A 15,445-nucleotide genomic window follows, 5' to 3' on the forward strand; every position below is an offset into this window, starting at 1 on the left:
TTAGACATTTATAGTCTACATACATGCATTCCTTAGGTTGAGATAGCCTACCTCCATACTTGGAGCACTTTCAAGACATATATAAATATTCATCTGACCATAGTAGAATGGGCCTTATCTAGTTACTATATATTTTCCCACACATGTTGTGGCAATGTTGTTGTACAAAGAGACATGAATTATTGAAATAAATGTCAGAAGCTGACAATTAACATGTATTTCAATTTGTATTAGAATTAAAATATCAGGAATTCCCAAAGTAGCAAACATAACATAGAGCAAATTAAAATTCTCTGTATTGAGACTTTGAGCATTTTATTTCTTATAAAATTTCAGTGCATCCAGCACTTTAGGATTTAACATTTCAACATTTTTATACTGTTTTGTATAACCCTATATTGATAGTTTAAAAATAGTGAAGAAATAGCTTTGCTAGCCCACACAGTTGAGATAAACTGGCAGAAGGAAATGATATGTGAATTAGAAAGTGGAGCTACCCTTCAGGTATTGAATGGAAGAGTTCTTTGAAATTAAAATTGGGATCAAGAATGAGCAAAGTATTCAACCTGAAGACACTTAAATCTTAACTTGGAAAGTATCAATGTCTCATGTATAGCAGGAATCTCAGGTGGTTAAAGCTACTATATTATGCCTGAAACAAGAGCAGAGGTGTGAGGAAGAGGGTGCTAGGAATCCATGACGTTATCATACTGAAAGTTATCTTTGTAAGAATAAACACAAGTACTAAATAGATTTACGTACTACATGAAATAAGAAACCACATACTGAAAAAATGGTAACCCATTTGTTAGTACTGTTTAAAATGATGATAATTATAATCATGATCAGTTGAACACTTGCTAAATGCTTAGCACAGGGCCTCTTGGCTTCTATACATTATCCCTCATCATTAAAACAATCTGGTGAGATAAACATGGTAAATTTCTTTTTATAAGATTAAAAGAACTGGAAAGCTAAATTAACATCTGGTGAATAAACAAATAATATGAATAACTCGGGCCTAAATTTTAAAAAGATACCTGCTTTAGCAGTGGGTTGGAGTAGAGGTGGGAAGGATGAAGGCTGTATTTTTATTTATTATGAGTTTTTATGATTTTTTTTCTTGTTCTACTATATTTGGCTCTTTTCAGTTTTTGGAAAAAGCAAGGCTGAGGCTGACAAAGGGAGAAATTAGTTTGGTTACTGGTTCTGGTTTGTAAAGGACTGGCTTTTCAACAAGAGTTACACAAAGAAATTATACCAATAGTGAAATCAGTAGCCAACTTTACCAAAAATGAAGTTGCTGATCCTAGTAACTAACGGTTTATGCATTCAGAGTGATTAAGTTACATAAAGAAAAATATCTGTAAAATCATGGCTGTGTACTGCCAGTGACTTGATTAGCTTTTCGAAATGATTCAATTAGGACACACATTGTCATGTAAATGAAAGAACATAGAGTAATGTTTTAAGTGCTTTAAAATACATGTTATTTTTGTACTAGGCTATTAGCCAAACCATTTTATGCTTGGTTCTTATACCTTGAATATCACACTTGTATAAAAGCAAAGTCATTTTTCCTTTTCAAAGACTGTTGCTATGTAATCTTAACATCGACACAGATAAAACAACAAAGAATTATCGGTTAGAAAGGATAAAGAATGTAGCCAAAAGAATTAAACAAGATGTCTGTAACTTAAATTAAACCAAAGAAAGGACCATTCCCATAATTATATTTCAAGAAAACATTCAAGTAAAGCAGTAATTTTAATTTCCCTTTAGTTTAAATGTACATTTAAGCTTTTTCTCATAAAAAATTGAACACACGAATGGAATTAGGACATTTTTTTTTTAATCATAGATATTGTATAGAGCATAAAGACTACAGGGTTTCTAATTTCTGCAAATAATTACTCTGTCACAGAGGGGAGGTAGATATTTGAAATAAAAGAAATGCCTTGGAATGATTACCAAGCCTCTGAAGGACACATGATTTCCCCCCATAATCAGTGTGAGTTCTTTTTTGTTTCCACAGAGCATCTGTACAACCACCACTGCATTTTTGCACTTTTTCTTCTTGGCTTCATTCTGTTGGGTTTTGACTGAGGCGTGGCAGTCATATATGGCTGTCACTGGAAAAATCAGGACACGGCTTATAAGGAAACGCTTTTTGTGCCTTGGATGGGGTAAGCATGTTAATAAACCCTTTTGTGCTCTTGTGAAGATGACTTGAATACTTATACTCTACTGCTTTATTATATGATTATCCTAAGGCTACTTTAATTTGTGTTTAATTTGATATATGGAAGTGGAAAGAGATGAAGCTGGTCATTTTTTAACATTCTTTAGGCATTTGGAACTTGAACAAGGAGTAAATATTGGATGACCACATAGGCAACCAGTTAGCAATCAACAGTGAGTGGTGTAAGGTGAGACCTAAGGTATCTACAGGCAGAAAAGCAAAATGTTCTGTGCTAATATGTTCTGAAAATGCAAAGTCTTTTCATATGTTCAGGGCTCAAGGTCATGTACACTAGTCAGGTACCTCCCACAAGAAAACTTTGAGGAATTCATTCCAAGAGTGCTCAGAACAATTAAAGACTATGGTTCTTCATGTCACAGGGAAAAACTCACTTAGAGATTAAATGAAACCTCGTGGATAGTCAGTTGGGTCCTCAAAGGAAAAACAATTATTGACAGACTGAAAATTAATTCTTTGCCTATCTATGCATTTCATAGGGCCAATTCTAATATTTAATTAGAATTAATTAATTAGTTTAATCTAAGAAACTAGTTTTAGAAAAACCACAGGATTTTGGCATGTTTGCCTTTGAGTTTCAAAAGGCTTACATGAAAAACAATGGGAAATTTTGGACCAAATATACAACAAATACCTAATGTACCAGACGAGTGGAGAATAGGATGCTTGAAGGAGCCTGAAAAACTACAAATAAGTGGATTTATTAGAATACCAGAATAATTCATGCTGGAAAAAATAGGATCAAGAACACTTAAAGATTACCCATCAGGTTTCAGCAAGGGTCTGTCAGTTTTGACAAATGTATTCGGCTCTTTGCCCTAATAAAATAAATGAGAAAGCCATTAAGAAATTAGAGAATGTATTCTACTTACACTTTCATAAATTTTTTGTCCAGATTTCATGTCAAAGACCTTCTAAAGTTGGACTGGTATTGCATTTTGTCATCAGTTAGTACCAATAGACCTAAGTAAGACATGTAGGTTGCAGGTAGAGAAGATACTCCTTGAAGTGTAAAGAGTGGCAATTTTTAGGATTGGCAGCCACCTTGCTTCATATCATTACCAGAGATCTTGAGGAGAGGTTTCAGCTGGTCTCCAAGTTTACAGCTAATATTAAATGACTCTGGGTAGCAAAAATGCTACGTCGATGGTGCTGGACTAGCAGGAATCTGTGAATGGACAGAATAGTGGCATATGAGTTTTACTGTGGCAAAGTGCAACAGAGTAAATTTAGAAAATCTTTAAAAATCTAAATTGTCTAGAATGAAGACTATTAATTCTTCAGGTATGCAGGCAGGTGAATTCCAAGAGGGCCGAGCAGGGCATGGAGTGATGCCTATCTAGAGGACCGCGAGGAGACACTGGCACATATTTTCTGACCTTCATTCAGGATTATTAAAGGAGAATAATCAGAAAGCACCAAAATTAATTCTTTAGGGCCCTTAACCCTGTTCATACATTGTTGTTGTTGTTGTAAGTAAACCATAAGGAATTAAGCGATAAGATTCACTTTGGATGTGGATCAGTATGTGCCAACTGAATGGCCCACTTCTGTGATATTCCATCACACCAGGACATCTTTTTGTGTGTCTCTGATTTTATAACTATAAATTTCCTTTATAACAGTGTAAACCCCTAGGGAAAAAAATAACTTAAAAGATACAGTAAATCTCTGTTATTAGTTTCCTTTAAACCCATGTCAAATGCAGTGGTAACCTAGCAACATCAGAGAAGTGCACTGAGTTAAAAACCCAGCTATCGCTCTCATATTTTTGCACTTGAAAGAAATTTTGTGATGGAAACATACTTCATGAAGTGATTCATCCAAAGGTATTCCTCTGATTTAAGCATTTCGAGTTTGTCCTACCTTTTCTTGAGCCAGGGTGCACAGTGGTTATAGCTGAGTGCGAAGTGTGATGATGTGATGTTTTTCTTACAGGTTTACCAGCATTAGTAGTGGCCACATCAGTAGGCTTCACCAGGACGAAAGGATATGGCACTGATCACTAGTAAGTCCATCCACAGGGGTAATTCACCTTCATAGTTAAGTAACTCATCAGTGTGCTTCATTAGTCTTGGTGGGCACTGCCGATGGCTTGCATTTTGTCATTGAGTCAGCAGCAGTGGTAGAAATAGCATTAGTGAGGAATGATGTAAGGTGGTTTAAATGCACAAAGCTTAGGAAATAAATGCTGCAGCACTGTTCGGAATCCTCCTTTCAATTTCCCATTTCTTCCTGAGCCCTTGCAAAGCCCCCAGTGCGGAGCCCATGCCCTCCTCGTGTCCTGGTGCTGTGAGAGAATGAATGTTCTTACATAAATGGGTTACCATGTCCCTACCAGGGCAAACCCACATCTCTTGGTGAATTTAGTAACCAGAGCTTATCTTTAGTGAATTTTCTTAGCAGTTTGGGAAAAAAGGAAAACTAGGAGAGAAAAAGATACGAACTGTAGATTATCCATTTGCGGCAATGATGGCTTTTAAATCCGTTTCTCCAGTATCTCTTTGGCCTCAAGGAAGAGAGGGTAAATGGCATGTCTAAGACTAAAAACACTGTTCTTGCTGAAAAGTATATTTGAAAGACTCTATAATGGATAAAAAGCAGCATTTTACAAAACTTAATAGTCACCTTTGTGCTAAAAGTCAATATAAAAATCTCACTGCAAGAGTAATTTGTCCAAAATGTTTTACCTGCCTGAAAGTCAGGTTTTATAATAAAAGTTTATTTTCCATGAGAGGGATGTAGTATTTCTCACTCATGAGTTGTTCTAATTTTAGCTTCTTCCACATCTTCTATGCATTTTTTCATATTAGAAAGCTTTGAAACTTGACAGAATTCCAAGGCTGAGTGTGTAATTCAAGTTATTCGTGTGACACTTCCTGGTTTAACACTTATCACTGATTTTTGTTAGTTTTTATCTGATGTTATTTTCAGCTGCTGGCTCTCTCTTGAAGGAGGACTGCTGTACGCTTTTGTTGGACCTGCAGCCGCCGTTGTCCTGGTAAATGCCTAAACCAACTTACTTTGTTTTCTTAGCAATGAAAAACTACTTTGTTTCAATGAGAGTCATAGTTTTGTATTTGTTGTGTAGAAAATTTAAAGTTCAGTGTATTATAGAAATATTCAGTTCTTTATTAGTCCAAAATATTCTTATTTTGGAGACTGAAGAATATAAACTGTAGGAATGTGGGATTTCTCTTACAGTCATTTTACATTTGTGAACAAGTTTAAGTGAGTTTTTAATAAATTCTTTAATGTGTAGAATTTCATCATCTATGATCATTTCACCTTTATACTATTCTGTTTGATCTACATAGCTATTAAGATCTCTTAATCTTAATAACTACTGTTGCTACCAAGTATCAATGAGAAAACATATATCCCTGTGTCAAAGTTTCCCAACCTCAGTCTGCAGACATTTTGGATGGGCTATTTCTTTGTTGTGGGGGCTGTCCTGTGTATTTTAGGATGTTCAGCAGCATCCCTGGCTTCTACCTACTAGATACCAGTAGGACCCTCCAGTTGTAACAATCAGAAATATATCCAGGCATTTCCCAATGTTTCCTGGGGGTAAAAAAATCACCCCGTGTTAAGAACCCCTGCCATGTGTTGTGCATAAGGACTTAAAATTTTTCTTTTTGGAATTACAAAATAATTCCTATATGTGTTTACTTATAGGAACATGCAAATCTCCTACCAATTTTTCTTTCTCTGAACTTATTGATTACAAATCTTTCTTGTCCAGTAGATCTTTGGAAAAATGTAAGGGAGTGAATTAAATGTAAGGGTCTGAATTAAATACAAAGATCCATATCACTATGCAATTAGATTTCTAATTGGAAAAGTGCCCTTTGGTTTCTTGAACAACTCATTCAATAAATTGGAAGCTAGCAACATCTTTCGTAGTGACTCTATGTGACTTTAAAGTTTGCTCTCCTCTAAATTATAACAGCAGAAACTATTAATGTTTCACAAGTGAAATAAAATCGAGGCATGAGTGTTAGAGTGCGCATAAGGAAACTGAAACTATTAGACACATTTTTGTCTGCTGCATTGAATTTTTATTTAATCACCTATTTCCCTAAGTTACTAGGTTAATATACATATAACCCTAAAATGAAGACACAAAGAGTATGTGTATAATTGGAAGACCAGAGTATGGTTTTTGGAGTGGTGATGAATCTCCTCATTAAGTTGGAGATTAATAGGATCCATGAAATACACTCTTCTCTTAGTTCAAATAATGAGAAGTAGGTCAGTCTCTTGGTTAAATGGTATCTTGTCAGGAAGCTATGAAGAGTGACACCTCTTAAGTCCCTACCTAACAGGTGCTTTGGATCTTCCCTACACTAGCAATAAACAGATTTCAACTTTTTATTTCATCTGGCCGAGGTGTATTGAAGGAAGTGGAATTTTGGGGTTTTTTTTCTTAACCAGTCATCTTGTTTGTGAAAAACTAGTTTCAATGTAGTCTTCACCTGTTTGCACTGGGAGAGCACCAAGATTGTGCTGATCGTGGAGGGTGAGGGGTAGGAAGGCAAAGAGAAGAAATATGTTTCCTTGATTATCTTGGTTTCAGCGTTGGACTGGATCCCTTTATCAGGAAATGTGAGTAGGTTAGAGCCTTGGATGCTGGTCGGAACGAGCTGCTACAAGGAGACCACAGCTGTCTCCGCAGCTCTTTATAATGTTGCTTGAGAGAGAGAAATATGTGTGATTTCATTTCACCTGTATTTAAATCCTTTTAAGTGAGAGTGTTTTAGAAAATGCTGAGAAGTGTTCAGTAGTGCACACTACCATAAGTGGTATTAGTGTCCACCTTTTAAAGGATCATGGTGAGTTGAACAGGCTCTCCCCTTTGTCTGGAAAAGCATGGTGTGTCAAAATGCTGCCCAGTCCCCAGAAGTAGGAATTTAGTAGGAGTTCTGTTCTCCCTGCTGGGGGCAATGGCAAGTCCTTAGCAAAGTGGCAGCCAGGGCTCACTCTAGCCTCACACTGTGAGACTCAAAATCTTTTGACTCTCAGGCATAGGGTAAAACTCATTTAGCCAATTGATTTTCTTCGGGGTGACTCAGAAGAATGCCAGATTGGCATAGCATGGCACCATTTAAAAGTTAGGCAATCGAATGTTCATTTTCTCAGTGTTAACTGCAAAACATGGAAAACAAATGTACCTAATATACTTTAAAACTTGAAAGTAACACACCACTGTTGCATTGTTCCATATCCCTTTATGCACTTATAAATATTTGAGAAGGGCTTCCGAGTGTGAGTCTTTAATTCTGAGGTGGTTGTAAATTAATAAAAGAGTGTTTTCAGGAGAAACAGGGCCCCGATTCCCTTCAGTATCATTGAAAGGTCAACCTTTGTTTCTGTTTGACAGGTCAACATGGTGATTGGCATTTTGGTATTTAATAAACTTGTTTCCAGAGATGGGATCCTAGATAAAAAGCTCAAACACAGAGCCGGGTAAGCTGCCATTGGTGGGTTTTGAAGGTTCTTTACCAGTGAATCCCACACCCCGATTCCAGAGCATCATGAGTGCATTTGACTGTGCCTTGAATTTTGTTCTTGATGAACAAATGTGTCCAGTAGATTCTGCCATTCAGGTTTCCAATGTGCTGTTCTTAAGTAATGTAGCCAAAATCTGAGTTTGTGTATATAGCCTGTTTGTAAGATAAGAAGATTAAATGTGAAGGCTAGACTTAAAATATTTGTCCTTAGGTGAGGTTTTTCAAAGCCACCTAGTTTTATTCACAAAGGACAGGAGGGTAGATTGAACATAATGTCAGGATGAGACAACTGAATTGGGACAAGCAAACCTTAGTAGGGCAAAAATATTTTCTTTGATTATTTGTACATATCAGAAAAAATTTTGAAACACTATTCTTGTCATATATTCTCATTTTATATGACATATATGACATTTTGACTATAACTTCCTAGAAAGAATTATTCATAATTTTCACTTGCACATTTTAACCATTTATAAAATTTAGAAAATCATTTTACTGTTTTTATATCGCCATATCTAATAAGTTAACATTTCCTAAACAGATTGCTAGCAGCTTTTTAAGGTTATATTGTCACTTCATCATGAAAATTTGTAAAAGCATGAATGAAATAGGAATGCCTTTGAATTTTCCTTTGTATCTTTTATAAAGCTTATAGCTTCCCTTTTCTGATTTATCAGGTCATTCAGGGTTTTCCCATAGTAAAAGAATAGGCTCAATGGTTTTCAATATAAAAATTAGGTATCATTCATATCCAACATCAGAACCGCAGTTGGGTAATAACACACCATTGGAGGTTCCTTTCTGAGGGGAGGGTAACTTCCCTTTTAGAGGCTTTTTGTTCCCTTCAGATGAACTTGTGCAGACTCTGAGCTCTCTCCCATTTGAACTTGAAGCTCTCACATTATTGCTCCTGTTAGTCTGCCACATGGTTAGAATTGGAGCATTTGCTTCTCCAGTTATTTCTGTCTAGATGAATGATGTAAGAATGAATCGATCATACTGAGCATGGGGTACAGGAACTCAGTTCTGCCACTACTGGTATAAATTTGTATAATTTTTTTTAATTGGGAGGATAGGGAAGTTAGTAGTTAGGATAAAAGCTTTGAAATAAAAAAATTTTTAAAAAAGCCATGCTCCGTATCTAGCCCTGTAATTTCCTACCTGTGTGTCTTTGGGCATGTTCCTTAATCTTTCTGCAGCTGAGTCTTCTCCCCGATAAAATGGGGATAATGACTGTTGCCTCATATTATTAGAGCATATGAAATACAATGTGTGTAAAGCATTCATCAGAGTATCCAGCAAATAGTAAGCACTCTCTCAACAAATGGTAGCTATTGTTTAGATGAGCAAATTGAGAAAGATAAGCTGGACAGGCTCTTTTCAAAGGACCCTGACTTCTATCAATCACGCTTTCACGATTCCACCGTTCATGATATTGAGGTCAGAAAAAGGGGTGAGATCATCAGGGTGGATATAACGCTAAGAGTATATTAAATTTGCAGTCTGTACTTTTCTCATTTAATTCTTTTATATGTAATATCCAGTTTGATTCACATTGCTCTTTGTCAGAGATAACATAGGTTTGGAAGAAAAGGCAACATTGTCACATCAAGAATTTAGAAATTAGCCTTTCAATCTACATATTAATCTTAAAACCTCAAACTCTAAAAATATGATAAGAATTACACCTGCTTCTCTGATAGAACTGAGTCAAGCAGTGCTTTTCTGGTGCAAAGGCCGCTGCTGGAGGAAGAGAAATGGTATTAAAAGCAGAATACTAGTTACTGTCCAAAGCAGAAAAAAACTATTAACAAATCAATGACTCTAGGTTTAAAAAAAATTACCTGTAATAGAAAACACTGTTTTAGCTTAAGTATACATAGATTGAAACTTGCTCTCTATTCCAAAGGGTGATGGAAAGAAGTTTTTTAGAAGATAGGGGTAGTTGAAGCTAATTTGACTTCACATCGAAAGCACTGAGGGCAGTAATAAAAACTTCAGTGAAGAACAAATAATCAAAATTAACTAAGGAAACATTGAGCAGAAAGCTAATTGATTAACTTAACAGTTGATCTTCCTAATTGTAAATATTGACCATTTCTGGTAGTTTGAACATATGTATATATTGTTTCTTTTGTAACATTATTTTTAAGAATCAAATATGGTACCAATACATTCCTCCTCCCATTTTTCTATTTCTTTTCCTCTTTTTTCTTTTTATGATCAATTATTAGAAACTTCCAAGAATATGGTTTATGTTCAGTAAATATTTAAAACAAATGAGTGAATGACTATTTAATAAATAATACAATAGCTTGACAAGGTTTATAATACCCAAACTATATTAAATTTTTCTGATACATAAAGTATATTTACCAATGGGGATTTATTACAAATATCAACACATCTTATATAAAATAATAATTGGAAAAAATGAAAACAAGATAAAATGGCATGTGTCTTTTTAGAACCCCTCAAACAGAATATTTCGTTTTCTCTTTTGCTACAATGCAGCTTTCTTATCTACTACGCATTTTAAACTGCTTTACCTTATCTACCTGAAATTAAGAGGACTACTGTACTGGGACCTTGTACAAATCTCATGAGTTTTTTTCCCAAAAGGAGGAAGCATATTTTCTTTCCAAGGAAATTTTTATAGTATTAATAATCTAATCAGACAAAAAAAATTTTTCTAAGGAAAAAAAGAAAATTGGATAGGAAACTAGAACTTGTAGACTTCAAGACCTCTCAGGACTAGCCAGAACAACCTGGAGAGAGTAATTACCCGTATTTAGACTCTGGTGCTTGAGTGGATTCTAGTTCCATCTGAACTTATGGGAAATTCAATTTTTCTTTTAACTGTTAGCACTTTTTGTTTTTAAAATGCATCATTTCCCTTATAACAAAGAAACAAGATTTTATTTTTCTTTGAAGCAACTCAATTTAGCACCTTGACTATGCTTCATAATACATTAATTTCCACAGTGGCCATGCAAACTAGGAAAAATTATTAGCACTCTCTCTCTCTGTCCTCTGCTCCATTCACATCTAATAAGTGTTCCAAAGGTGTCCAACCAGTTAATGTGAAGCATAGTTTTCAACAGTTAGCTCTGACTAAGGAGAAGTATGTGGAGGCCTTTTCGCCAAATAAACCTGAAATAAAGAGAAATGAGCATTTCAAATACTGCCTTAAAATACATTTTTAGAAAAGCCCATTCTTATTCAAATTACTTTTTCTTTTCAGGGCTAAAATACTTATATTGTGTGCTAAAATTATTTTTAGTGATCTTGGTTTTTTCAATCTTATTTTAGAGCCTAGAGGCATGGTGTCCTTCAAGTTAAGAGAGCCACATCTGTGTTTGAAGCACGAACACCAGATAGCCTATCTTCTGTGATAAAGCAAACAATAAATGACTAAGGCGTACCTTTTAATATTAATCTAGTGAGACGTAACAAGATGGAAGACCCTCAAATGAATAGTTAGGGCACTGGTGTTTATTCATCAGAATAATCTATAGAACTTTAAAAAATATTGATGCCACCCTGGTCGGGTGGCTCAGTTGGTTGGAGCATTGTCCCATACACCAAAAGTTTTGTGTTTAATTCCCACTGAGGGCATGTATTGGAGGCAACTGATTGATGTTTTTCTCACCCTCTCTCCCTTCCTCTATAAAATCAATAAGCATCCTTGGGTGAGAATTAAGAAAAAAAATGTTTTTAATTTAAAAAATAGTTATGCCTGGGTCCCATTAAATTAGAGTTTTGGAGTTGGGTATATACATATGATGTTCAGCCACTGTGGAGAATACTGGTCTAGGTACTCACTTGGGAGTAATTTCAAACACATTGGCATCCCCATTGAGACATTCATGAACCACACTATTGGTTACCTAATATTTTGAAAACTTTAGACAGATATGGCTAGTACGTATGTCCTCGGTTGAATCAGTAAAAAGAATGATTTAGTATTATATTCTCCACCCCAACATCTAACTTTGAAAGCTTTGATTTTTCTCATGAGGTCTACAGATCAATCTACTTACTTAATAGCTTTCAGATTTATTACCCCATCCAAGCACTATTCACAAATGACTGAACTTCTTTAAAAGATACCATTCTGAATTATGAGCCTCTTATGATTTTTCTGTTCTGCCACTTCTATCATACACATAGTAAGTCCACTATAACGTTAAGGAAAAAAACCTACTGAGCAAACTTATATTTTAGACATAAACACCACATGGGAATGGACGAGAGATGTACACCACAGAAAATTATTTCAAGGTGTTTTGAATTTTGAGTCAAGTAATTTCTTTTTGTTATTTCGTGAGAGAATTGTGTTCTAAGAAACTAGTCATTTTTCAAGGACTCTTTCCTAAAGCAAAATATGTATAAAGTTTTTCTATGTAGTGAGACTTTGCCTCTAATGAACTTAAATTATCTGAATCCAAATTTTCCTGTGAAATTCTCTAGACTAGAAGAAACTATATAAATGCTATTAGGTGGTATCTATGACAAAATGTTTAGAAAGAATATTTTGAACTTAATGATTATGTTAAATGTGTTATTAGAGCAGAATATTATCGAGTAATATTTCATCAAGTTTCATCAGTCCCTATATTCAGATCATCCTAAAATATAGACTATACATTGATGCTCTAAGAAATTTCAAAATATAAATATTTTGAGACAAAGGCTATATGTTTCACAAATGACCTAAAATAGATATCTTCCTATATTGGACTTCTGAGATACTCCTTTACATTTCAAAAGGTTTTAATTGATATTATGTGCCCTTTTGCAAATGACAATGAAAATCTTTGAAGCTGGGAGTCTTTGTTCATCAGGGGTCTGAATAAAGGGTTTTCACTGTATGTCTACACAAACACATGCTTATGTTTAACTCAGTGTATTGGGCAACTTTGGTCTGTAGACACAAGGGCCATTTATGGTGTAAATGATGGAAATGTGCTTCATATGCAACAAAGGCCCAAATTATTAAAAGGTAAATGTTACAAAGATAATGTGTAGTGTAAATGCATCTTTGAAACAACCTAGAACATTCATCTTTGAAAGTATACTTTTCTGCATGAAATCGTATTTAAAAGCTAACTTGCAGCAGCAACATTTTTTTGGTGACAATTCAATATTTTGTTCTTTTTGTGGGTGTTCTGTTTGTTTGCAGTCAGATGAGTGAGCCTCATAGCGGTTTGACGCTCAAATGTGCCAAGTGTGGAGTAGTTTCAACAACAGCTTTGTCAGCCACCACCGCCAGTAACGCCATGTTAGTCCCAATCATTTACATCTTCTTGTTACAAATCTTTTACAGTGCATGTGAGAAAATGCTATGATGGAAAAAATATATATCTTTGCTAATATTAGAGCTAAGAGCATACTTAAATATTTATAATTGGCAACTGCCTTTATAACTATTGTGGGATTGTTTATAAAAAAAATAAATAAAACTATCAAATGTTTATCTGCTTTGTGGTTTCCAAGTTAATGGTCTCGGTGCCACATAAAAGAATGCTTTGTTGAGCGGGGGTGTGGCTGCTGCCTGGGACGTGGCATGCAGCCGTGTGATGTGGCTTTGTCTGTCTCAACAGGGCGTCTCTTTGGAGCTCCTGTGTGGTGTTGCCCCTTCTGGCTCTGACGTGGATGTCTGCGGTTCTGGCCATGACGGACAAACGTTCCATATTATTTCAGATACTTTTTGCCGTGTTTGATTCATTGCAAGGCTTTGTGATCGTCATGGTCCACTGCATTCTTCGGAGAGAGGTGAGAAATGTAATTCTTGTGAGAGAAACAAATGGTGGTTAGAAGGATGTTTTCCTTGTTAACAAACATCTTTTATTTTAGTATCTTGATCTTCAGATTAAAGCTAGTCTTCTCTAAAGACAATCGTTTGGGAGTCAGAGCTAAAAGGAAGCGTTAGGGTGAAGTTCAAGAGGGCTCCTTGGACTCTGAGAATGATGGGTGGGAACAGATGGGACTATGCAAGGGAAAACACAGCCAGAGCTGCCAAGAACCAGGGAGAGTAGTTGCAACAGCAGCTCTGATGGAGTCGTAGGTATAGATAAGTCCGGTGGAAAGGAGAGTAAGGTGCCATCTTTGTAAAGGTATAGTTTGTAAACATAATGCATTCATGTTTCTTATTAAACCCATTCCCTAACTTGTGCATCTACACACAGCGTATCCCATCCTCATACTTATTTATTGTTAGATAGATAGAAATATGGAAGGTTAATGAACAGTTCTTTGGTTTCTATACCAAGTTGAGAATAAGGTTGCTAAAGGTGAATGATTTTGACATGGATGTTTATGCTCAGAAAATACAGGCCAAAATGTGCACAGTAGAGAATAGGCAGTAATTGTCCCCAAGAATTGTAGATCTATAATTATAGCATTTCTCCAGGACATGATTGAGGTTATTGTCACCAGTGAGGCAAATAAGTGATCCTTCAAAGTTGAGACACTAACTTGCACCAAAACCATCCAGAACAGTGATAGATTTCAGCCTTGAGTTGAGGGATAAAATGCTATTTTCCAACCAGTGCAAAAAATTATTCTGAGTGCTTGTAAGCACTGACACAGTATTTACAAGGTTTATGAGTCATTGTAGTATTTACTCTGGGGATGATGGTAACTAACACACACAGTGACACAGTGCCATGCTAATAATTTTGAGAAAATGGTCTATGCTGTCATGTTGCATTATCTATCTTGTTTGAAAATTTTATTATAATGTGCACATTGCCAAAAGGCACATGTGTAGTTGAGTAAATAAACCACATAGTTTTTACCTCATTTACCAGATGGAGAGAACAGTGTTTCTGAGCTACTTTAGTATGATACAGATGTCAGCAATAAGCCCACGTGTGTATTCTAAGAACATTATATGGTCAAAAACAATGAAAACAGAAGAATGGTGACTTCACATTGCAAAAGGAGGGTATTTCATCACTTTAAAAAAGTTTGATTGAGTTCACAGTTGCCAAGCTTTACTATTCCCTCATCACAGATTTCTACCTAGAACATCAGCATTAAAAATCTTCCAAGTATCAAATTCTTTATAGACCAAAGTTAAGTCAAATTTAAAAGGAAACTGAATAATTTAGGGCTCTGTTAGTCTCTGAGTATAACTGTCATACAGGTCTTTTGTATTTATATTCTTTCTAGTATGTTCGTCACAAAATTGTACTGAGTAGACACCTGATGTGCATGTTTGGCGATTAAGGATGGGTTTTAAGTAAGATACATGATAAATCTGCATGCAATTTTCAGAAGATAGTAATACTTTAGATGTTAAAGAGGAGAAAAGTGTCCCATCTCTCAGCCTGTCTTTTTCTTCAGAAATAAGCTTTCTAGATAGCCTGAGGCTATGATAAAAATATTTAGGTTTTAAAGTGACAGATATTTTGATGACTTATTATCAATTTTTTGCTGCTTACACATAGAAAAATATTTAGCACAAAAATTCATTTCCATTGGACTGTCAAAACATGATTTGAGGATAATTAAATCATAGAATAATTGTTTCTGTTAAAAGTAGCTGTCTGTAAATACATTTTCTGTATTAACAGGGAATAAAAATATGGTTATTGGTCCTATTATTGTTGCATTTGCAATTATTAGTTCAAATTGGATAATTTTATAGCTGATATATAAA

General features: G+C 35.2%; 1 protein-coding gene across 3 annotated transcripts in view; it reads left to right on the plus strand.

The window, feature by feature from the left end:
• The window catches only part of ADGRB3 (adhesion G protein-coupled receptor B3), a 629,874-nt gene that overhangs the window by 572,194 nt on the left and 42,235 nt on the right, over positions 1-15,445 (plus strand). For 2 of the 3 annotated variants that reach the window (XM_081140889.1, XM_081140888.1), the window contains 6 exons: positions 2,036-2,186; positions 4,199-4,268; positions 5,195-5,261; positions 7,644-7,729; positions 12,962-13,060; positions 13,383-13,554. In XM_081140889.1, the coding sequence (XP_080997015.1) occupies positions 2,036-2,186; positions 4,199-4,268; positions 5,195-5,261; positions 7,644-7,729; positions 12,962-13,060; positions 13,383-13,554 (645 nt within the window). The remainder of the gene's footprint in view (positions 1-2,035; positions 2,187-4,198; positions 4,269-5,194; positions 5,262-7,643; positions 7,730-12,961; positions 13,061-13,382; positions 13,555-15,445) is intronic. The other variant, XM_081140890.1, reaches the window with a different exon arrangement.

Source organism: Miniopterus schreibersii, assembly GCF_964146895.1.
Source record: "Miniopterus schreibersii genome assembly, chromosome: 6".
NCBI classification, from domain to species: domain Eukaryota; kingdom Metazoa; phylum Chordata; class Mammalia; order Chiroptera; family Miniopteridae; genus Miniopterus; species Miniopterus schreibersii.